The sequence below is a fragment of the Narcine bancroftii genome, chromosome 8, assembly GCF_036971445.1.
Source record: "Narcine bancroftii isolate sNarBan1 chromosome 8, sNarBan1.hap1, whole genome shotgun sequence".
Classification (NCBI taxonomy): Eukaryota; Metazoa; Chordata; class Chondrichthyes; order Torpediniformes; family Narcinidae; genus Narcine; species Narcine bancroftii.
Genome location: NC_091476.1, coordinates 175,253,086 through 175,276,832, shown reverse-complemented (window position 1 = coordinate 175,276,832; position 23,747 = coordinate 175,253,086). Strand labels below are relative to the sequence as shown.

Sequence of the window (23,747 nt, the reverse complement as noted above, 5' to 3'; positions counted from 1 at the left end):
AAGCTTGACCAGCTCCTATCTGATGCTGATGGCTCTGCAAGGTATATTCAATAAGGATATTCGTACGTTGCTTGTGGCAGAAAAATGCAAGGTAGCCCATTTGAAGTTAGTCTATAGCAAGCAGTCTCGAGGGGAATGACTGAATAAATGAAAGTCAGACTTGAATTTTTGTGGCACTGTGACTTCAGGATTTTCCAAGTGCTTTACAACCAATGGAGCACCTTGCTCTGCAGTCATTATGGCAATGTATAAAACGCTGCACCCAATATGTATATTGCAGACTCCATGGCAGCTGTGTGGTAATAATCAATATGTTTTAGTGATTTCAGTTGCAGAATGATCATTCTTCCTGCTCCACTGAGTTTGCAGAATTCTTTCATTTATTTGAAGGAACTGAAAGTCAGCACCTTGGCAATCCTGCCCTCTTTGAGCACTGCCTATGTGGCTAATCACATTTTTAAAGTTTCACCTTTGTGGAGGGTTCTGATCTCTCAGCCTTGATGGGAGGTGAGGGGACACTGCTATCTACAGGGTGGTTGATGCACTGAATGGTGAAAATGTGGATTGTGGAAAATTAATTTATCTGAATATCAGAAAATAGATGCATCCTTTTAAACCCATCTGTGATAAATTTATTTTTAAGAAGGTGACAACAAAAAAATGCTAGAGATTGACATTGGATATATTGTCACGTGAACTGAGATACAGTGAAATGCTTTAGTCTGGCAAAGATCCAACACTCCAGCACCATTTCACAAAAACAAACTGGTGTAGTTGTATTTAAAAATGGATGAACCATCATTACTGAACTGAAAAAAAAACTTTTTTTCAGAGATCCTCTGACCTGATGAGGGAGGGGGGGAGCGGGGTTGCAGAATGTTGGCCTTTCTGTGCATTCACTGTTTTTGTTTCATGTTTTTTTAATCTTCTTTCTTCTCACTCTTGTTTGAAGATTGAATATTGGTACAGAGGAATCACACTCCCAACACTGTGCGCGAGGGTGTAAACATCCTACACTCTCAGCTGTGGTCTGACTGAGCTGGGAGAGGGATGTTTGCTCATTCTGACACAGACTCAGCAGCAAACAAGCCCTGAAAGAGCACCCATGGATTGTACCCGATCTGGTAGGGGTTGTGTTAATCTTGTACTCACAGAATCGATTTGTGCAGGAGAGAGGAAACTTGCCCATGTTCGAATGACTTGTAGCCTCATTGAAACCAGTTATGACGTCTAAATGCGACCAAAGGCTGAAAATGAAGAGACCAAGGATTGAATCCAGACTCCTCTGTCTGTGATTTATTATCTGGCTGTTTCTTAAAGGGAAAAATAAATGACCTGGTAACCTGCATCTCGCAAGTAGATACCCATACAGCCTTTGGAGGAGTTTTGTTAACATCGGAATCCCAGGTGAGGGATAATACAGGCTGTGTGTGGGTGGAGTGGCAGCATGTCTATCCAGTCAGAAGGGATGATGCACTACTATTCCTGGAGTATCTTTCTAGTCCCACAATAAGGGAAGTGTGCAAGCTTTTACAAAATGTGAAAGGATGTGAGTGGACAATAGTAGCAAGGGAGTAGAGACAGCACTCAGCATCAGTCAGTTACTCGTCCCGAAACTAGTGGTGATTTAAAAGGAACTGTGATGCACTTGAATGTTGCCTGGGGGAGAATTGAAAATGTTAACTAGTTACTATGCAAATGGTGAAGACAAAATCTGGATAAGTTTTGAGAAATAGCTGGTTTCACCTGCTGATGCGCCCGTGTACCACGTTGTATGAAGTGGATTTCCCCAGGTGAGAGTTACTTGCATTCAGTAGTGGGATTTAACTACCATATTGTGCCACCACCTTCTGGTTTATGACTGTAACGGATAATAATCTGCTAAATTCCATGCCCATATAATAAAAGACCTTTTAATCTCAATAGCACCTTCTCCACTAACCAAAAAAATAGCAAACCTTTTCACCTGTGATGAATTGACTTTTTGGGGGTTTCTGTACCACAGGAGGAAGTCCGCCAAGCAGTTCCGAGCTCTGAGCAAGTGCAGTACTATTTCACGTTGGCCCAGCAGCCGACAGCCGTGCAAGTACAGGGGCAGCAACAAGGACAGGGCTCTGCTGCCCCAGCCATTCAGCCAAGCCAGATCATCATTGGAGAGCCACAGCAAGGACAGGTAGGGGGCACAAAGGCTCCACGGGGCTGAATGGGACTTTGCAACATTTACCAAAATACTGGACTTGCAACCAAATCCTTCACTTCTCCAAGGACCTGCTTTAAACCCACAAACTCCATTCTTCATAAACAGTGATTTTAACTTTATTATTTTGTGTGATTCTTGCATTCTGAGGTTTGCGGGTGCATTCTGTCGCACTTTGGAGCCCATCACAGAACAATTTCAATTAGCTCTCTTAAAAATTGCAGGGACTTTTCTGCCATTTTTTGACTTCAGATTACGGGTTGAAGCTTTTGTGTACATTTAAATACATTTATTTCGGGTTATGTTTGAAGTGCAAATTTATATTGAGTCAGCTTTGCATATTCTTCCATTAAAGTTGCATGGAAACATAAATTTTAATTTAGTTTATTGTCACATATTTAGAAATAGTGAAAAGCTTAGCCTTGCTTGGTTTTCACTATAATCTGAAAAACATTGGCCACATCTGGTGCCATTTTGGATTCAAAGATTTACTGAAACCCTGGTTGAAAGCAAAGTAAAAATATTTAATCACAACAAAGGTCGAACTAAGTTCAAGCATTTTGAACATGCAAATCAAATTCATTTCCAGCTCCGTCCAGCCATTCTGAGAGCTCAGCGCCTCAGTTGTAGTCGCAGTAAAGATGGCCTCTGGCTGCGGTACCCATCCAAGGAGTCATTGTGTTCCTTCTCCGGCCTCCACTGCCACTTGTTCTTTCAATAAACACGGGGTCTCCTGCAGTGGCCATAATCCTATCTGTCCATAGCTGTAGGAAGTGAGCTTGAACAGCTTTCTGCCGCTGAAGAGCATGATGGAAGGGAGATTCTTGTACAGCACATTTTTAGTGAGGCCAGGAACTTGGAGGTTACAGCAAAATGTGACGCTATCTGATCCTTGTTCTAATTGAATATTATTGCCATGTGTTACTGGTTCAACATGCTGGTAGTATGAACTGTAGTATGTGTCATTTCATCAGTAATAGTTTCTTGTAAGAAGTCTCTTTGCCTCTGTAGCTCAGTGGTTTTAAAAATTGCACCAACAGGTCGTGCAAGGAGCTACGGTCCAACAACTGCAGCAAGTGCAGGTCGCTCAGTCGCAGACCACAGCAACATCCATCACGGTAATATCCACGAGTAAAGAAGCAGCATCTGTACCTGTCTAACTTCAGCTTGTGTAATTACTTGTCTTTGTGCACACATAGCATGAATTCCCTGCATACCCCACCTGTAAAATTCCTTTCCGAGATCCTTATCTCTTGAGCACACTCTTTGAAACTTGCATCCTTGACTTTAGATTATCTGTTCTAGTGTCTTGTGCTTTTAAATTTAGTCTGAAAGTGTTCATGAAACACTCTATGGTGTTAAATTTCATATGCATGCAAATTTCTGCTTTTGTTTCCTACGGATAGACCAAATAACATGCTGAGATTTGGGCTCATAACTTGATATCTTTAAAACCAAAAATATTTTATTCTGACCAGCTGCTACGTTAAATTGATAGCCATTGACAATGTGGGAATAAAACGTGCATGAATTAATTGCATCTACTGAGAAAAAGCAGTAGAGCTTCCAAACTGGGTGTGTATTTGAATGCACGCTGAGCTGCTTTTATCACTGGTGGGGTACCTATGTGTTCAGCAGCTTTATTGATGCTGGGATATTAAAAGTTTGCAGAGGAGGTAATTGCATCTAAGTACCACATGTTAAAACTCAGCTGATAGCAAAATCATATATATACGCATTTACATACATCCAGTCAAAAGTAGTTTTTTAAAGAATCTGCACTTTTGAAATGCAAAACTAAATTGTATAAATCCTCTATCTTGCAAAACCTAAGATTATTTTCAATTTGAATTTGATAACCTAGCAAAAAGAGAAATTGTACAGCCAGTGGATAACAAGCGAACAAATTAAAATCTTACTGAGTGCTTAACTTAAAACCAAGCTTTTGGTTGATGCACCTGGAACTAATATTTTGGGTTGATGGTATTTCCGTAGACCAGTAGCTTTTTGACGAGCATCTCTCTCGACGCTGCCTGATTTGAGTATATCCAGCATTTTCTATTTTAAGAACATGAAAAATGGGTGTTGGCCATTTGGCTCCTCGTGCCATTGTATAAGAACACATCTTGTCTTCACTTTGGCACCACTGTCCTCTCTTAAACCCACATCAAATGATTCCCTTAATCTAAAAAATCAGATTAGATTACCTGATTGGGCTTCTGGCTTGTGGAAGTATGACCCCTTTATTTTCAAAGATGCTCACCTAATGATCTGACTACTGTTGGTCATCGAGACCAACTTGGATCTTAAGGTTGCCAGAGAGACCAAATCGTTGTGCCTGCAATTTTGTTGCTTTTCCAGGATACATCCAGGTGATGATTTGCTCTCACTTTACCTTCACTCCTGTTGTCAATTACTTGGTCAGTGTCTTTTAACTACAGTCCTTTTGTTCAATAGAAGCAGTTTCCCTAGACATTCCCTGGCACTCAGAAAGGTACAGTTTGCTCAGATGGAAATTGTACATTTTGATTGGTGCATGTCCACCACAGAGACATCAGTTATGACAGCATTTTATGTTAGCTGATTTATGAAAATAAGCCCTGAATGCTAGGAATTACTTGCCAGGACCCCAGATTTGAAAATAATTAAAATTATATGGTCATTTCCAACATTTGGGTGGAAAATAGTTTGAGGTACTATCATGAAGTTGCAGAGAACCTTTCAGCCCATCTACACTAATTGTATTTGTCCGCAATGGGACCATCTCCTTTTATGCCTCGTCTATATGAGTATTTGTCAAATTGCTTCTTAAATGTAATAATTGTATCTGATTCCACCACATTTTGACGTGAACATTTGGTTCTAATCAACTACATAAATGAAGATTGTGAAAATAACCGCAATCTAGTGTAGTGACTTTTGGTTGAGGGATTAAATATTGCTCATTACATCACAATTTGCATTCTCTTGAGACCAGGTGAACCTTGCTTTGGTATTTTATCCCCCCCCCCAAAATTACTATTTTAATGCAAAATCCTCTAAAAGGATTTAAACCTAATCTTCAGCCTTCAATGTTCAGGAACTGAACCAGTTCTGACCAATACAGTAGCTCCGATTTGCACATGATCCGTCTCTTTTCGTATGGTGTCTGCAATGGAGAATGACCGGATTCACTGCACCAAAAGAGCAGCTTTGATGGTGATTATAAGGTGTGGCTATAAGAGAATCTTTGGGCAGAGATGTTTGCTTGTCCTTTTAATTCAATGAAAGGAGCTGTCAAAGCCACTTAAGTAATTGCTCACTTATCTTGTTGCAGAGTGCCCCAGTGACGATGCAGGTGGGAGATGGGCAACAGGTGCAGCTGGTTCCAGCACAGAACCAAACACAGCAGGCTCAGACCAATTCGGGACAAACCATGCAGGTCATGCAACAGATCATCACCAACACTGGCGAGATCCAGCAGATACCAGTACGCATGGTTCTGTGGAACCAATTGTAAAGTTATAGAAGTTATTCTTGGAAGTTATTTGTATCCCCAATGTGTACAACTGGTAGGAGGTTTTATACTCGGCTGTATCAGGAAAATGCTTCTGAGCTGCTGCTTCCCACTAAGAATTGGTGAACCCCCAAGTCGAGCACAATCTGAAAATGCCTTCTAGTCATTTCCTGGGTGGTTGGAGGACCTGGAACAGAAGACAGAATTGTTGTTTTCTTTATACCCCCGTCCCCTTCTCAACCTCCCTACCATTTTGGGGCTTTTGGTTCTGAATTTCCTTGCAGATCAATAAATATTTTGGGGAGCTTCGAGGTTGAAAGTGAAGTGAATTGATTGGAATCTCCAATGAAATGGATATTTTGGGTATGTAAAGTCTGACAAAATAAAGATTGAAAAGCTTGATATTACAATCAAAAATTTTAATACTTCATGAAAGTAATATAGTTTGAAAGCTATTTACAATGATCAATACTTTCCATAACTGCCGTGATGTAGCTCATTTGTGCAATGCACATTCCCTCTAACACCAGTCTGTCAGGGACCATGTAATCTGAGAGATGTTTTGGTTTGGGTGCAATAGATAGTTCCCTGGTATTTGAAGTAACCTCGTGGGATTATTTATATCCGAATGAGGGAGGTGATGAAATTTCAGGTTAAGGACTCATCTCTAGTAGCGTGGCACTCCCTAACTGTACTGGAGCATTCATCTAGATCTTTGTGCTCTGGTCTCGCATGGAATTTGAACCCAGAAAGTCCTGACGTCAGCAGACTTGCTTCTAAAAACAAAGGCAACAGGTGGAACAAAATATTGGACTAAAGAAATTTAAAAAAACCTACCTTTCAGAAGACAACAGAGGATCTGGGGCAGCTTGTTAAGAAAGGATAAGTGAAGTGATCTTCAGGTGAAAGTGAAGATGCAGAATCAGTTTAGCAATACCATGGGAAAACTGAACCAGTCAGGTTGCTCTGTAGACTCCCAAGCAGAGCAGTTGCCCAAGGTGGCACACTTAACGTATCACTCTTACAGCTCCGGTGTCCCAGTTTTTAATCAGGTGCTGTATGTAAGAGTTTGTATGTTCTCCTGTGTCTACATGAGTTTCCCCTGGGTACTCTGGTTTCCTCCCACCCTCCAAAATGTATGGGGTTGCAGGTTAATTGGTTGTATTTGGATGGCACAGTGTCATGGGCTGGAAGGGTCTGTTGCCGTGCTGTACATTTAAATTTGTATAAATCAGAAAATGGGGGATTCCCAGAATGGTGCTGCAATAAAACATGATTTTAATTCTTGAATAGATTGGACAAACCAAATTTGTGAAGGTGGTCTTGAAGGGAAGTTCAGGGAGTATTCAAAATATTTTCTCGGTAGTATATGCTGTGAAACTAACTAGGAAGCAGGCTATTTTAAATCTGCTCATTTGCAATGAAACAGGATGGATTAGAGAGATCTTAATCTTAAGTATCCTGGAACAGAAAGGGACATAGCATTTAATTCAATTTAGTTTATCAGTGTGAAACTTGGACCTGAAATTTCAGGTAACCCATGGTCTTGTGTCCCTTTCCCTCTCCTACTGGTCCATGTAGGTTTTGTCTCTTTTTGTCTATCTTTTCCTTCTGCTCAGCCCCCTGCCAGTTAACCTCATTCTATCTGACCATCACCCAACTGGATTACTTCTCCCTCCCTATTTATTGCCTTCTCTATCTATCTTCCCCCTCCCCTCTGCTCACCTGTCTCCCTCTGCCTATTTTCCCCTCATCTGTTTCTGCCTTTCAGCCTCTGCCTCCAAATACCCCCTTCCCCAATGACTCCTTCTACCCACCGTCCCTTGCTTCACTTGGTTCCACCTATCAGCCTATGCCACCTCTAAGAGCTACTTCCCTTGACATTCTGTCCTGATGCAAGGACTCAGCCTGAAATGTTGACCATCCCTTTTCCTCTACAGGTGCTGCTTGACTTGCAGGGTTCCGCCAGCTGTTTGTTTTTTCCTTGAGATTCCAGAATCTGTAGTCTCTTGGTCTGAAACTAAGTTTCATACTAATTCCAATGGTAGAAGGGCAGATTTTGCATTAGAAAATATATTAAAAGGCTAAGACAAAACAAGCAGAGTCAATTATTTAAGGGCATATCTCACAATTTTCAATGGTGATGAATTCCATTTATAAGCAGAACAATTCATCAGTGTCTAAGGATGGGAATAGACGACCCGTATAAATATGAAGATTAATGGGAGGTCAACAAATTTTAGAAAGCACTAATGGATAAGTAAAGAAATAAATAAAAAGGCAATAGCTTTAACAAGAGTGGCGAAACTGAACTTCCTTCCCTTAGATGACACTAAGGAATTAATAATGGAAAATAGGAAATTGTAAAATACTATTATTTTTTTCGGACTATGCACAAGAAAAAAATCTGGAGACAAAGAAAAGGGAAGAACTCAAAACAATCAGCATCAATAGAGATTAAAGCATTATAGCTGACAGAACTGGCTTGATGGCCAGTGTGCACGAGTCTCAAACGAAGTGCTGGGCAGCGATTATTTCATGAGTTGTAGTTTTCCAAAATTCCCCAAATTCTAAATAGTTGCAGCAGCTTTTTGTGACCTTTAAAAGAGAAGATGACAATAAAAAATAAAACTACAGCCCCATTATCTGAATATGTATAATTGGAGAAAGTATAGGGTTCTACTTTTGGCAAACTAATGGTACAGAATTGTAGTGCAATAAAGCAGAGTCAAAATGGTTTAATGGAAAGGAACCAATGTTTGACAAAGTTACATCTTTGAGGATGTAACAAGCAAGGAGGATAAAGGATTTTCAAAAGGTTCATTAAGGTTCTATGTATGAACTCATGGAATGAGGGATAATGCAGAAACGTGGACAGACAATTGCCATTCAGAATAACCATTTCCATATAACCACTTATAGCACAGAACAGGCTAGTTCGGCCCTATTAGTCCATGCCGTAACAAATCCCCACCCTCCTAGTCCCACTGACCAGCACCCGGTCCATACCCCTCCAGTCCTCTCCTCTCCATGTAACTATCCAGTCTTTCCTTAAAATGCAACCAATGATCCCGCCTCGACCACATCTGCCGGAAGCTCATTCCACATCCCTACCACCCTTTGCGTAAAGAAATTTCCCCTCATGTTCCCCTTATAATTTTCCCCCTTCAATCTTAAACCATGTCCTCTAGTTTGAATCTCCCCCTTTCTTAATTGAAAAAGCCTATCCACATTTACTCTGTCTGTCCCTTTTAAAATCTTAAACACCTCTATCAAGTCCCCTCCCAATCTACGCTCCAGAGAAAAAAGCCCCAGTCTGCACAACCTTTCCCTGTAACTCAAGCCTTGAAATCCTGTCATTTTCAGACAGGCAGGTTGTAATTCATTGGGTGCTGTGGCCTCAACAATCATTGACTGTGATGAAGGAAAAGGAATGGACTGTATTGACTGGTACAATAACAGATGAGAAAGCAAGTTGTGAGAATCACAAGTCCAATGGAAATTGGCTGATGGTCCTGTAACTTCACTATGCAGTCAGAGTCCTGGACCACTGATTCAAATTCTTGAGTTTAAATCCCACCACAGTAATGAAATTCAAGAAATTATGTATTTTTTTTTAAATTTGTAAGGGGAATGGTAACCAATGCACTACCAAATTGTAAGTACTCATTTGGTTCAGTAATGTCCTTCAAGGTGGAATTCTGCCTTCCATACTGTAGACCTATCAATGTGGTTGGCTGTCAACTGCATCTTTAGTTCAGAGGCAATTGGAGATGGATGGTAAATTCTACAATTAGAGATGATCTCCACATCCAAGCAAATTTAAAATATATAAATTTGGATGGCACAGTTAGCAATGCTATTACAGCGCCATCAACTTGGGTTCAAATCTGTAAGGAGTTTGTACATTTTCCCCATGTCTACATGAGTTTCCTCCAGGTGCTCCAACATTTCAAAGATATACAGGATTAATTGGTCATATGAGTATATTTGGATGGCGCAGACTTGTGGGCTGGAAGGGTTGGTTACCTTGCTCTAGCTCCAAATGTTTTTAAAAACTGAACAAAAATGTGGAAGGTGCAGAATATGCTGGGGAAGTTAGATTACCATTTTGGTAAGAAGAATAGAAAAACATGATTCTGTTTAAATGAAGCTGGTGGGACTTGTAGTCATTAGAATTCATCATTTATTAAATGCCACTTGGAAATGGAAATCCTTTGAACAAAGAAGTTTCTTCCAACTCGTCTTAAAAAGTCAATGCTACCTCCTCACCCCTACCCCAAGTTATCCCGAAGCATCACCCCATAGTCCCCATCTAGAGGAAGTATCCTCTGAATTATTTTTCTTGTTCATTGCAATGAATCTCTGACTTCAAGATTCTCCAGTTCATGAGATTCTTCTCATAGGATAAAACTGTCATCTATAAATTAGTCGAATGAATGAGTTCTATGTACTTTTAATGTAAATGATTCTTCCTTTGTTATAAAGTCCAATGTCATAAACATTAAGTTGGGTCATTTTGCACCTCAGGTCTTTCCTGCCAATCAAGATCAATGCTGATGTTATAATTCGTGTCCCAGTCCCACATCTTTTGATTCCCTTATTATGAACCTGTCTTTTATACTGTGTTTTAAGTCTCAGGTATCTTGTATGTCTAACCTATTGGGTAGACCTTCCTGATTTTTCAAATACTTCAACCCCTGAATTCTGGCACCCCAGTCTGGAAAAATGTCATCCCTGTATCTATTCTGAAGGCTTGTAAGAATTTTTAATGTTTCAATGAGACCACCTCATTTTTAATTTGACAGTATTAAATCTGCTTAATCCCTCCTCAGAAAGCCATTCCCCTCATCACATCAATCATTCTTGTGACTCTTCATTCTTCCCTCCATTAAAATCTATCCTTTCATGGGTGGCGAAAACAGACATCTGCATAGCATTCCAGGTGTAATTTATTGGAGTTCTATAATTGCAGTAAAATGTCTTAAACCTTGTACTGAATTCTTTTGCACAAAAAAAATCCCAATAGCTTTGAAGGTGAAACAAGCAATGTGCTGCTCAATTGTTTGTTCCACCAACATCTTAATTTACAGAACGTGTAATTCATGTACAAGTGTATCTAGGTACTTCTGAAAACCAACCCTTTAAAACTACTGGTTGCATGTTTCTTTAAACACTTCTTCAACCATTTTGTGTTCTAATCTCTTTGTATTAGAAGTAAAATAACCATGTGCCTTCCCACATATATTTTCAAATACCAAGATACCTTTGTACACCAAAATATATTATTTTTATTTTGAGGAAAAATACTTTCTATTCTTATTGCAAAAAGAAAGGTAAGAATTCCAAAATTGACCTCAGCAAATTAAATCTGATATAATTCTGAATGACAATTCTCTATGCAGGACTGTTTGCAAAATGCCCATATAGTCAATGCTCATTACATGGCAATGAGACGGAAAGATCTTCCCCACAGTTCAGTAGATTCTTGCATAGAGTTGATGCCAGCATAACTATGCTATTTTGACAGGAAGTCTATCATATCACAAAATACTTTTAAGTTAGTTAAAGTTGTGAGAAAACAAAGGTGCCTTTTTAAGAGATGATAAATTGACCAAGGACTGGCTCAGTAAAGAAATTATAGTGAGTGCTAATATTTGACCACTATTTTATTAGACCCTGCAACAATGTAACTAATATTCTATACTGGTTATTGATAGAAAATTACTGCTTGCAGTTTAAAATAGATTGCTATAACCTAAAGGTCCAAGGCTCAAAGGGATGGAGAGAAGATTTTGCATTTATTACAAAGAAAGTGAATTGTTAAGTTGTGCTCCTGATGTTTTTCTTTTCTTTTAAGCAGACAGATAAATTGAGTTTGCTTCTGTTGTGATCCTCAGGTGCAGTTGAATGCCGGCCAGTTGCAGTATATTCGTTTGGCTCAGCCTGTATCTGGAACTCAAGTGGTGCAGGGACAAATCCAAACCATTGCCCCAGGCAATCCCCAGCAGGTAAGCTTGTGTCTACATTGGAGACTGAACATTTGATGTTCTGTTCAAGATAACTTTTTCTGTTTAATTGTATTTGTTGAAGCTGTTTGTTAACAATCCCAATATTGCAGAGAATATACTGGATTTTAGACTTCTGACCTCAACAACCTTTCTATTAATATAATGAGTCTTTTCTGGATATGATCTTTAAAAAGAAATTACCAGTACTTGTAAATGAAAATGTCTGCATCTTGTCTTGTATTTACTCGTGTCTGTTAGCCTTATTTGTGTGTTGTGGGGATGCATTCATATCATTGAGTATACAGAGGATATTTTGTCTTATTGTATTCATTACTGGTAGAATTTTTTTTAACCAGACTGTTCAAGGTGACTCTTTATTGTCCTATAGGTCTGAAGTAAATGCTATAAAATGGAATTTAAAGGGATGATCGCCATACATGAGGCTTGGCATGATCAGTGTGGTTCTATGAGCTGTCAAGTCAAACTTTTAGAATCTGGTTCATGTGGATGCACATGGCTGGTAGCGTCATAGAGTCACTCAGTAATGGGGCCTTCATTCCACTACATCCTTACTGACCATTGTACCTGGTCATTCTAATCCTTTCTATGCCATGAGTTTCAAGTGCGTATCCAGATGCCTCTCAGAGGTTGTTATTGCATCTGCTGCCGCCACCTCTTCGAGCAGCATGTTCCAGACTTCAGCCACTCTCTTCAGCTTTCCCCTCTATCCCCTCTAAACCTTCCATTCTTGAATCTACTGCCATTTACAGACAATAGATAAGAATATTCATGAACAGTTTTCCCTGCCTCTTTCAAGAGAAAAATGCCTAATTTTGTCAACAGCAAATGAAAAATTGCTTTTTTGTGGCTCTTCTGCAACTAGTAGATTTCTTTGGCTTGGCTTCGCGGACGAAGATTTATGGAGGGGGTAAAAGTCCACGTCAGCTGCAGGCTCGTTTGTGGCTGACAAGTCCGATGCGGGACAGGCAGACACGGTTGCAGCGGCTGCAGGGGAAAATTGGTGGGTTGGGTGTTGGGTTTTTCCTCCTTTGCCTTTTGTCAGTGAGGTGGGCTCTGCGGTCTTCTTCAAAGGAGGTTGCTGCCCGCCAAACTGTGAGGCGCCAAGATGCACGGTTTGAGGCGTTATCAGCCCACTGGCGGTGGTCAATGTGGCAGGCACCAAGAGATTTCTTTAGGCAGTCCTTGTACCTTTTCTTTGGTGCACCTCTGTCACGGTGGCCAGTGGAGAGCTCGCCATATAACACGATCTTGGGAAGGCGATGGTCCTCCATTCTGGAGACGTGACCCACCCAGCGCAGCTGGATCTTCAGCAGCGTGGACTCGATGCTGTCGACCTCTGCCATCTCGAGTACTTCGACGTTAGGGATGTAAGCGCTCCAATGGATGTTGAGGATGGAGCGGAGACAACGCTGGTGGAAGCGTTCTAGGAGCCGTAGGTGGTGCCGGTAGAGGACCCATGATTCGGAGCCGAACAGGAGTGTGGGTATGACAACGGCTCTGTACACGCTTATCTTTGTGAGGTTTTTCAGTGGGTTGTTTTTCCAGACTCTTTTGTGTAGTCTTCCAAAGGCGCTATTTGCCTTGGCGAGTCTGTTGTCTATCTCGTTGTCGATCCTTGCATCTGATGAAATGGTGCAGCCGAGATAGGTAAACTGGTTGACCGTTTTGAGTTTTGTGTGCCCGATGGAGATGTGGGGGGGCTGATGGAGGACCTCAGTTTTCTTCAGGCTGACTTCCAGGCCAAACATTTTGGCAGTTTCCGCAAAACAGGACGTCAAGCGCTGAAGAGCTGGCTCTGAATGGGCAACTAAAGCGGCATCGTCTGCAAAGAGTAGTTCACGGACAAGTTTCTCTTGTGTCTTGGTGTGAGCTTGCAGGTGCCTCAGTGATAAACTTTAAAATAAAATTGGGGAAGAAAGCTGAGACAAAACCTCAAAATGTTGGAAGCACTCAGCAGGTCACTCACCATCTTGGGACTGAGGAGAAACAATGTTCTCTGCTGAAAGTTTTTAAAACTAACTTATTTTTTTCAATTTTCTAGTTCTAATTAAGTTCCAAAATGAGGAAGAAGTGAATAAGACAATGGAATATCTCTGATAGGGTGAGCCAAGTGTTGCTATGTGAATGGTGTTAACAGTCGTCTTTTTCATAGATTGAGAACATTGAACATTACAGCACAGTACAGGCCCTTCAACTCATGATGTTATACTGACTCATATAAACTTACTCAACAATCTATCTAGACCTTCCCTACCTCGCACCCGTAATTCTCCTTTTCTTACATTCATGTGCCTAAGGAACTTTTATATCACCCCAGGCAATGCATTCCAAACACCCTTGCCTCATAAGACACGTTCTCTAATCCAAGCAACATCGAGATAAATCTCCTCTGCACACTTTCCAATGCTTCCACATCCTTCCTGTAACGAGATGAACACAGTATTCCAGGTATGGTTCAACCAAAGTTTTATAGAGCTGCAATATTACCTCATGGCTTTTGAACTCAGACCCCTGACTAATGAAGGCTAGCATACCATAAGCTTTCTTACCTACGTCGACCTGCACTGCAACCTTGTGAGATCTTTGGAATTGGACCCCAATGTCCATCTATTCTTCCACAATATTAAGAATTCTGCTATTAACTATGTTCTCTGCCTACAAGTTCGATTTTCTAAAATGTATCACTTCACATTTATCTGGATTATATTACATCTGCCATTTTGCTTCCCAACTCTGTATTTTGTCTATATCCTGTTGTAACCTACAACAACTTCTACGCTATCCACAACACCTCCGACCTTCGAGTCATCTGCATACTTACTGGCCAACTTTTCAATTCTTTGTCCATTTATAAAGATTATAAAGAGCATGGATCCCAGAACAGATCCCTGCAGAACTCCACTAGTCACTGACCTCCAGGCAGAAGACATTCCATCCACTACTACTGTTTTATACAGACAAATCAATTCTGAATCCACCAAGCCAAGGTTCCATGGATCGCATAGAACCATAAAACGCTACAGCACAGAGACAGGCCAATCAACCCTTCTAGTCTGTGCCAATTATTGTACTAGTCCCATTGACCTGCTTCCATTCCAGAACTCTCCAGACCTCTCCCATCCATGTATTTATCCAATTTATTGTTAAGATCAAGCCTACACCCACCACTTCAGCTGGCAGTTCATTCCACACTCCCACCAATCTGAGTGAAGGAGTTCCCCAAAACCTTTCCCCTTTCACCCTAAAGCCATGTCCTCTCGTATTTATCTCTCCTAATCTCAGTGAAAGAGCTGACTCTCATTTGCTCTGTCTATATCCCTCATAATCTTGTAAACCTCTATCAAATCTCACCTTATTCTTCTTCGTTCCAAGGAATAAAGTCCTAACCTGTCTAATCTTTCTCTGTAACTCGACTCCTGAAGACCTGGCAACATCCTAGTAAATCTCTGCACTCTTTCAATCTTATTGTTATCCTTCCTGTAGCTACACGACCAGAACTGCACACAATATTCCAAACCTGGCCTCATTGATGTCTTGTATAACTTCAAAATAACATCCCAAATCCTATACTCTGTACTTTGATTTATGAAGGCCAAGATGCCAAAAGCTTTCTTTACAACCCTGTCCACCTGCAACACCAGGGAACCTGTATCCGCAGGTCTCTTTGCTCCTCTGCACTCCTCGTGCCCTACCATTTATAGTGTAAATTGATTTGCTTTTCCAAAATGCAGTATCTTACTCTTGTCTGGATTAAACTCCATCATCCATTTACTGGCCCAGTCTCCTAGTTGGTCCAGATCCCTCTGCAAGCTTTGAAAATCTTCTTCACTGTCCATTACACTTCTTTGTGTCTTCAGAAAACTTGCTGATCCAATTTTACTACGTTATCATCATCCAGATCATTGATATAGATAACAAACAACAATGGTCCTAACAGATCCTTGAGACAAACCACTCGTCACAGGCCTCCAGTCTGAGAAGCATCCATCCACTACCACCCTTTGTTTTCTCCCACACAGCCAATTTCGAATCCAGTTTACAACCTCTCCATGGATACCTAGCGTCTTAACCTTCTGAACTAACTCCCGTGTGGGACCTTGTCGAAGGCCTTACTAAAGTCCATGTAGACAACATCCACAGCCTTTCCTTAATGTACCTTCTTTGTAACTTCCTCAAAAAACTCTATAAGATTTGTTAAACATGACCTACAACACAAATCCATGCTGACTGTCCAAATACCTATATATCCTGTCTCTCAAAACCCCTTCCAATAATTTACCTACTACTGACATCAGGCTCACTGGCCTGTAGTTACCTTGTTTACTCTTGGAGCCTTTCTTAAACAGTGGGACAACATGAGCTACTCTCCAATCCTCTGTCACCTCTCCCATGGCTAAGGACATTTTGAATATATCCATCAGGGCCCCTACATTTTCAACTCTTGTCTCCCTCAAGGCCTGAGAGAATATCATATCCAGCCTAGGAGATTTGGCAGCAACCACCTCCTCCTCCTTAATCTCCATGTTTTATGACACTTCTATTTGCTTCCCTTACATCTGGTTGCACTTTGCCAGTTTCCTGAGGAAATACTGATACAAATAAAATGTTTACGATGCCCTCATTTCATGAGGCTCCACACATAGTTGACCACTCTGATCCTCTAGGGGACCAATTTTGTCCCTTGTTATCTTCTTGCTCTTAATGTAGTTGTAGAAACCCTTCGGATTTACCTTCACATTATCTGCCAAAGCCCCCTCATGCCTTCTTTTTGCCTTAATTTCCTTCTTTAATATTCTCTTACATATTCCACACTCTGCAAGTACCTCATTTGCTCCTTTTTGCCTATTCTTCTTCTAAATCATATCATCAGTATCCATTTAAAACCAAGGTTCCCTCTGCCTTTTAATTTTGGCTTTAATCCTGGTAGGAACATGCAAACTCTGCACTCTCAAAGTTTCACCTTTGAATGCCTCCACTTGCCGGACACGTCCTTGCCAGAAAACAGCTTATTCCAATCGACTCCTCCAAGATCCTTTCTTGTTTCCATAAAATTGGCCATTCTCCAAATTAGAACCTCAACTCAAAGCCCAGACTTATCCTTATCCAGAAGTAACCTAATGGTGACTGGACCCAAAATACTCACCTACGCAGACTTTTGCCAACTGACCTGCCTGGTTCTCTAATAGGAGATCAAGCATTGCATTCTCTCTTGTAGATACCTCTACTTATTGATTTAGAAAACTTTCCTGTGCACATTTGACAAATTCCAAGCCATCCAGTCTTTATGCAGAAAGTTAAAATCTCCTCCTATCACAATTTCTGTTTTACACTGGTCTGCTATCTCCCGACAGATTTGCACCTCCAGTTCTCTTCGGACTATTGGGCTGTCTATAATACAAGCCTATTAGTGAGCTCACACCTTTCCCGTTCCTTAGCTCCACTCATACGGCCTCTGTAGGCGAGTCCACGGTGCTGTTCTGTCTAAGCACAGCTGTGATATTTTCCATGGCTATCAACGCCACTCATCCCCCTTTCATCACTCCCCCTTTATAACATCTGAAACATCAGAACCCCAGGATATTGAGCTGCCCGTCCTGCTCCTCCTGCAACCCAGTCTCACTAATAGCAAGAATGTCATAATCCCATGTGCAAATCCACGCCCTAAGCTCATCTGCCTTATCGACAATACTCCTCGCATTGAAAGAGATCCATCTGAGATCACTTCTATCACTTGCAAACCTCTGCTTTGTCTGTACATGCAGTCCTCGCATGACCCTTACTGTCCTCCACCTCACTATCTGCTCTATCACTTTGGTTCCCCTCCCCCTGCCCATCTAGTTTTAACCCCCCCCCCCCACCACCCTGCCGGAGCAGTACTAGCAAACCTACCCGCAAGGATGCTAATCCCCCTCCAGTTCAGATGCCAACCGTTCTGTCGGAACAGGTCCCACCTTCCCTGGAACAGAGCCCAATTCTCCAGAAATATGAAGCCCTCCCTCTTGTCCCATCTCGTTACCCACATGTTTAGCTGCATTATCTTCCCACTTCTCACGTGGCAATTCTGAGATTTTCCGAATGAGTCTACTGTGGGGGTTCTTCCAAATGCCTTACTAAAATCTATTACCACATCTACCACCCTATCTTAATCGACGTAAAGGGTAGTGAGAGAGAGAGAAAATCGACAAAGAGACAAATAAATGCTGTGAATCCAGGTCAGAGCCATTGAAGAGAACCTGAATCAAGAGGAGAAATGTGTGACAGGTCGTGAGATCTTTGGAGAGAAAAAGGGAGTTAATGTAACAGCTTGATAGTCTCACAGGTTGTCTAAGCAGCTTCACTGCAGTAACTATGGCTCCACCCTAATAGTGATGCACCCTCCTTTCCAATCTTCTCTGCTACTGAACTAGTTCTGATGTGGGATCCTTGACATGAAAAATTAACTGTATTTCTTTTTCTGTTATCTGACCTACTGAATGTTTCCAGCACTTGTTTTGTCTTTGTAAAAACTGAACAAATGCATTTGTTACCATGTGTGAGGTCCGGCAGTTGGATGAATGAATAGCAGGAATAAACTGGCTCTGTGAAGAACTCCTATTACATATCTGTTGGCATTTTGGGAACGAGAGAGCTAGCCTAATTCTAGAGATGTTTTTTTATTTTAGAGTTACACCATGGTAACAGGTTCTTTCGGCCAACTAGCCTCTACCGCCCAAGGACACCAGTGAACCTGAAAATCCTTGTACGTTTTGGCTGTTTGCGATTATTGTTTGGAAAGAAAATCTTGATTATGGACAAAGCACATTGTAATTGATAGGAACTTATTGGTGCTTTTATTTGCCTGTGCTTCAGGGAATGTTGATGTTTGCTTCATTGAATATACTAATCTAAATTGGTTTTTGTCTGAGTTTCTAGCTCCTGCAGCAAAGCAGTTGCTGCAATTGAGCATTTCCTGCAATTAATGATTTCCTAACCAGTGCTTAAGCTAATAGGCCTGAGTTGAAGGTCGAAATGAAAGTTCACAAACTGAATTGCTGAGTTTCCTGCTCACAGAGCTACTGGTATTTTATACCTGCTCCCTTCCCATAGTTGAAGGAGAAAAAGCTTTTTTAAAAAAAAAAAACATTCCTTCCCTGAAGATATGGCAGAAATGTTCAGCTCTGAGGTGATTATAAAGATGAATGTCTCTCCTTGTAGTGTGTAGGTGTGTATTTCTAGGTATTGCCCCACAGGAGAATTAGAAGTGTGGAATTGGGTCACCTCAGTGCTATGAGGTAGAATGATGTTTAATCTGGAGAACTACTGAATAACTTGAGGTGGAAGCAGACGTATTGACGTACTATTTTGTATTTATATCCTGCCTTGGTAATGCTTCTCTGTGTTTTAGGTTGGTCAAGCAGAGGTTCAACAAGGGCAGCAGCAACAACAACAATATAATCAGTTTACAGATGGGCAGGTATGTGATGTCCCTAATTCCCAGGTTTAATTTGAAACTTCCACCAATTATAAATCTCTGCATCAAGACATCTCTAGCAACTTATTGAAAGGATCTTGAGATGGATATTTTTGAAGTATTAAACATGTATTCCATATCAAAATTAATAGTTTTTACAACTTTCTCCAAAGTTAAGAAAAGCTGATCTTAAAACGTTCTGGGGCTTGCATATGTTTCTGAGTTTTAAAAGTCATCTGTTAGTGTAGTAGTTCATGCAGCCCTGGAACACAGCGCCAATAACCTGGGTTCAAATCTGGCCTTCTAAGGGGTTTGTCTGCGTCAGTTTCCTCTCATCCTTCAAAACGCACTGGGATTGTAGGTCAGTCAGGTGTAATTGGGTAGCACAGGCTCGTGGGCCAGAAAGGCCTGTCACCAATCTGTGTTTGTCTAAATCTGTTAAGTGTGCAGTTGCCCAATGCTCTTTTATGAATACTTTGAGAGCCATTGCCTGAAATGTGATAGGATAAGATCTATTGGACTCTTACAATAATTATTGTCAAGCGCAAATGAATTTGCGATGATAGGAGAGAATCAGAGGATGAGCTCGTCATAATGTTGGTTCATTTATTGAACACCACAGTTTACGAAGTTCCCACAGAATGAAATTGTGAGTAACTCCTGCTTGCATTTGTCCCATTGTTTTCAGAAGTAGTTTTGCGCAGTAACTCAGTTGGGTTGAAGTTGTGTTTTCAGGGGTACAATTGTTCAGGCACTGGGGCAATAGACTACACTGGGACTCTTGCAGCAATTGGAGACAATTTATGCAATCTACTTTGGCAGTCTCCATTGTAATCTGATGTCATTCCTTTAAAGCAGTGGTTCTTGACCTATCATCACCCACTCACTTCCTAAAGTCTTTCTGTACTTGTCGTGAACCACTTGTAACAAACAATCATATCTCCAGTGAACAGTGGACCAAGGTTGAGAAATACTGCCTTATAGAATCTATTGTGCTGGGTGGATAATGTCAGAGTTACTGATAAGCTAACCAAAAACATGTACTATTACAGGCTATTTCTGGGAAGAAATGTAGCATTCTATTCTTTCACTGACCCAAGGCTTTTTTGTCAAACGGCAAACTTCACCCAAGTTTCAGAATGATTGTTAAGAGGTTTTACTTTTCCACTACTTTCTAATGTGTGGTCCAAGTCAACAACACATGATCCTGGTCAATGAGAATGAAGGACTTACACTTCCTCATGGTCTTTTTTTTTGTGTGTCTGATAAACTTCAAAAGTTCACTAAGGAACTTACAATTGTGCTTGTAATAAAAGAATTGTGACATCTCCTATAATCATGGTAAATGTACACAACCAGCAAATTAATCATATTCAGATAATGTATTTTAGTTTTTAATGGGAGGATAAATATCAGTGAAGACACCCATACCACTCTAAAATATTAGCGCACAGAGGGCAGGGAGACCTTGACTTATCACCCATCCAGAAGACTGTGGCTTCAACGTATGTTGACTAGTGTAGAACTTCTGTTTGATTCTCTGGCGTCGTTCTGTTGCTCATGAAGCAAGAGTTGTTTTTAATCTCTTACTATTTGGGATGAAGGTAACTACTGGCAGGGCCTGGATTTAATGGACCTTGAAAATGCAGTGAAATTTGGTATTTTTAGATAAAATCCAGGCCCTGCTTTATGGGTCTCATAATCTCGCACACACGTTAAGAAGTTTAAAGGCCAAGCATTAATATTTGGTATTGCTTACAGTAAAAAAAAAACCTAGAATTATGGGAAATCAGTTGTCATCTCTGGACATTCCAAATCTTCGGCATTGAAGAAACATGATAATTGCAATTCTTTTACTTAGTGTTTCAAAGTTTCATCTAGCAGGCAGACCCTCTGGTTGTGGGGAATTATTAATATAGCCGTGGAGTGTTTGTTGAGAATGTGTCTGTTCAGGCAAGTGTCTGTTACAGGTCTCAAATTCTCCAACTTTAGATTCTGATGAAAATGCTACCCATGAACCTTAATTGTGGTTAGACCCCCAAAGCCTCTCTCTGTTTTCTTGATTAAAAATTCATTGGGAGGTATCACAATTATCTGAATAGCTTTGCTTATCAGAAGAATTGACACACAAAGTTTCAAACTGCTGTTCAGGATAACATTCAACAGGTGCTTAACAGGGACGGTTGTAAATAATTTACAAAAAAACAACTTGACCTTCCATGAAATTGCATTCCTAAGAAGTGAGAACTGGCAGTAATTCACTAACTATATAAACCCTTAACAAGTACACCAGTAGTAGATTTAAAATTATCATTTTATTTTCTCTTGTTAAATCTTTATTTGCAAAGAGCATTATTTAACCATCCCCCCCCAAAAAAAAAAATCAAAAACCATATATTTTCCATTACTTTTTCATACTGAGCACTCTCTTCCCCATATACTCAATCTTCCAAGGACTGATATGTATCCCACCCCAGTCCTCCTCTCGGGTCTGGCTCTTCACCACTACCTCCTTGGAAGTTGAGGACAGAAGAGTAAACTCTGTCAGTGATACTCACATCCTGAAAAATGGTAAAATTATAACACTGAAGTTGTCCTTCACTAGGAGATATCTTTTAGCTCAGGTGATAATCTCCAATTTAATGACAGCACCCAGCTTTAACCTGTTAGTGATCTGTTTACCATTGGCCAGTTTGGATTTTGCCAGGTACTTGTCACACAATATGGACTAAAGAGAGAAATTCCAGAGGTGAGGTGAAATTGGCTGCCCTTGACTAAGAGGCAGCATTTGGTGGTGTATGGTATCGGTTGGGAAACCCTTTAATGGGCAAAATCGTACTTGCACAGAGAAAGTGGTTATTGGACCTGACTCAGGGGAGTGTCTTACCACATTATGCTACTTTGTCAATGACCTTCCTTCAAGGTTAGAAGTGGAAATGTTTGTGAATTGTACAAATGTGTAATTCATTTGCAACTCCTCATCTTGCGTCTGCATGCAGTGAATCCAAGATGGCATTCAAGCCTGGACATATTAATAGTATTACTTGTACCATAAAACTTCTAGGGGAACTTCTCACACAGAGTGGTGGGAGTGTGAATAAGCTGCCAGCTGAAGTGGTCAATGTGGGCTCAATTTGAACATTGAAGAATTTGGGAAGGTAGATGGATGGAGGGTAGGGACTGGGTGTAAGTCAGTGGGCCTATTTCTGTGCTGTGATTTTCTGTGGTTCTATAAAGAGCCAGACAGCAACTCTCTCCATGGAGAGTCAGATCATCGACCCTTGACATTCAGTGGCATTTCATTTGCCCTGTGTACCATTAACCATAAACTGATGAGACCAGCCATACTGGAACACTTTAGAGGCTGGGTATTCAACTAGGGACTTGCTTCCTGATGCCCCAAAACTTGATCACCATCTGGAAGGCCTGTGAAATAGTGTGATGGCATAGGTTTCCCTGCTTGCAGCCTGTTTGATTGATATCACCAACAACCAAACATTCCTTCTCTCCACCGCTGCTTCACGGTGGATGCAGTGTGCATCCTTCACTAAATGAACTATTTGCATAGTTCGTCCCAAACCCGTGGTCAGTGCCTCCAAGGACGAGGGCGCACAAGAACATCATCACCCACAGATTCCTTTCCAAGCCACATTCAAAACTGCTTTGGAATTATCTATATTCCTGTTTCTTCATTGGAATCCAAACCTAGAACTTCCTCTCTACAGCATGATGGGTGTGGTTTTACCAAAATGCTGCATAGGTTTTAGTCAGCAGGCTCACTACCACCACCTGGAACTAAATTAGGGATGGAACATAAATACTAACCTTCTCAGCCATGCCCAGGTACTGAATGACAAGGTTCATTCCGAGCTGCATTCTCGTCTGTCACTGCCCTACATTGTTGTGGTGTTCAAATGTTCCAGCAGGACTTGTCAATATTTTTACTGTCACATTGAAACTTTCCATGACCTAACCCCATCCTATTATGAAGAATGCATATACTGCACCTATTCTCTCAGCGCTTTGCTCCTTCTCACTACTGGTGTCTCTCTCCATCCTTTGCACTCTCTTCAGCTGTGTGGAAATGGCCAATGAATTACAGAAGAAGTGCAAAGGGTTTCCACTTGGGCAAATGTTCTTCATATTTTTGCTTTGTGTACCCACATTCAAACTCCTCCGCTCCCTTCTGGTGTTCTTGTGGGGTGGAGAGACACATCTGAATTGTTCTGAAGGTTGGCTTCCACATTTGTGATGGTAATATTGAGCTTTATTCTTTCAAGATCAACTTCAAATGATGGATGTTTCAAATTTTCCATCCCATTTTTCCTTTGTGCTTAGTTACCATTTCCTTAATTAGTACAGCTACTCCCGAACTTGCGACCTCTGCAGCTTGCGTCCATTCACACACACAACCAACATTTTAAAAAAATATATATATAAAACTTGCGTGATTACGGTGAAGATCGGGCCTATCTATGATGGCTGCCATGTTGGCTGGTGGCCAACCTCTTACAAGAGTCTGCCTTGGTGGCCGCCATGTTGAAATATTTCACCGCATTTTAACTCCTTGTG

General features: G+C 40.9%; 1 protein-coding gene across 7 annotated transcripts in view; it reads left to right on the top strand.

Moving 5' to 3' along the window:
• The window catches only part of nfyc (nuclear transcription factor Y, gamma), a 78,328-nt gene that overhangs the window by 48,227 nt on the left and 6,354 nt on the right, over window positions 1-23,747 (top strand). For 5 of the 7 annotated variants that reach the window (XM_069895919.1, XM_069895918.1, XM_069895916.1 and 2 more), the window contains 5 exons: window positions 2,006-2,173; window positions 3,238-3,315; window positions 5,514-5,666; window positions 11,594-11,704; window positions 19,110-19,178. In XM_069895919.1, coding sequence (XP_069752020.1) covers window positions 2,006-2,173; window positions 3,238-3,315; window positions 5,514-5,666; window positions 11,594-11,704; window positions 19,110-19,178 — 579 coding nt within the window. Of the gene's footprint in view, window positions 1-2,005; window positions 2,174-3,237; window positions 3,316-5,513; window positions 5,667-11,593; window positions 11,705-13,766; window positions 13,827-19,109; window positions 19,179-23,747 lie in introns of those variants that run through there. The other 2 variants (XR_011343600.1, XM_069895917.1) reach the window with 2 other exon arrangements.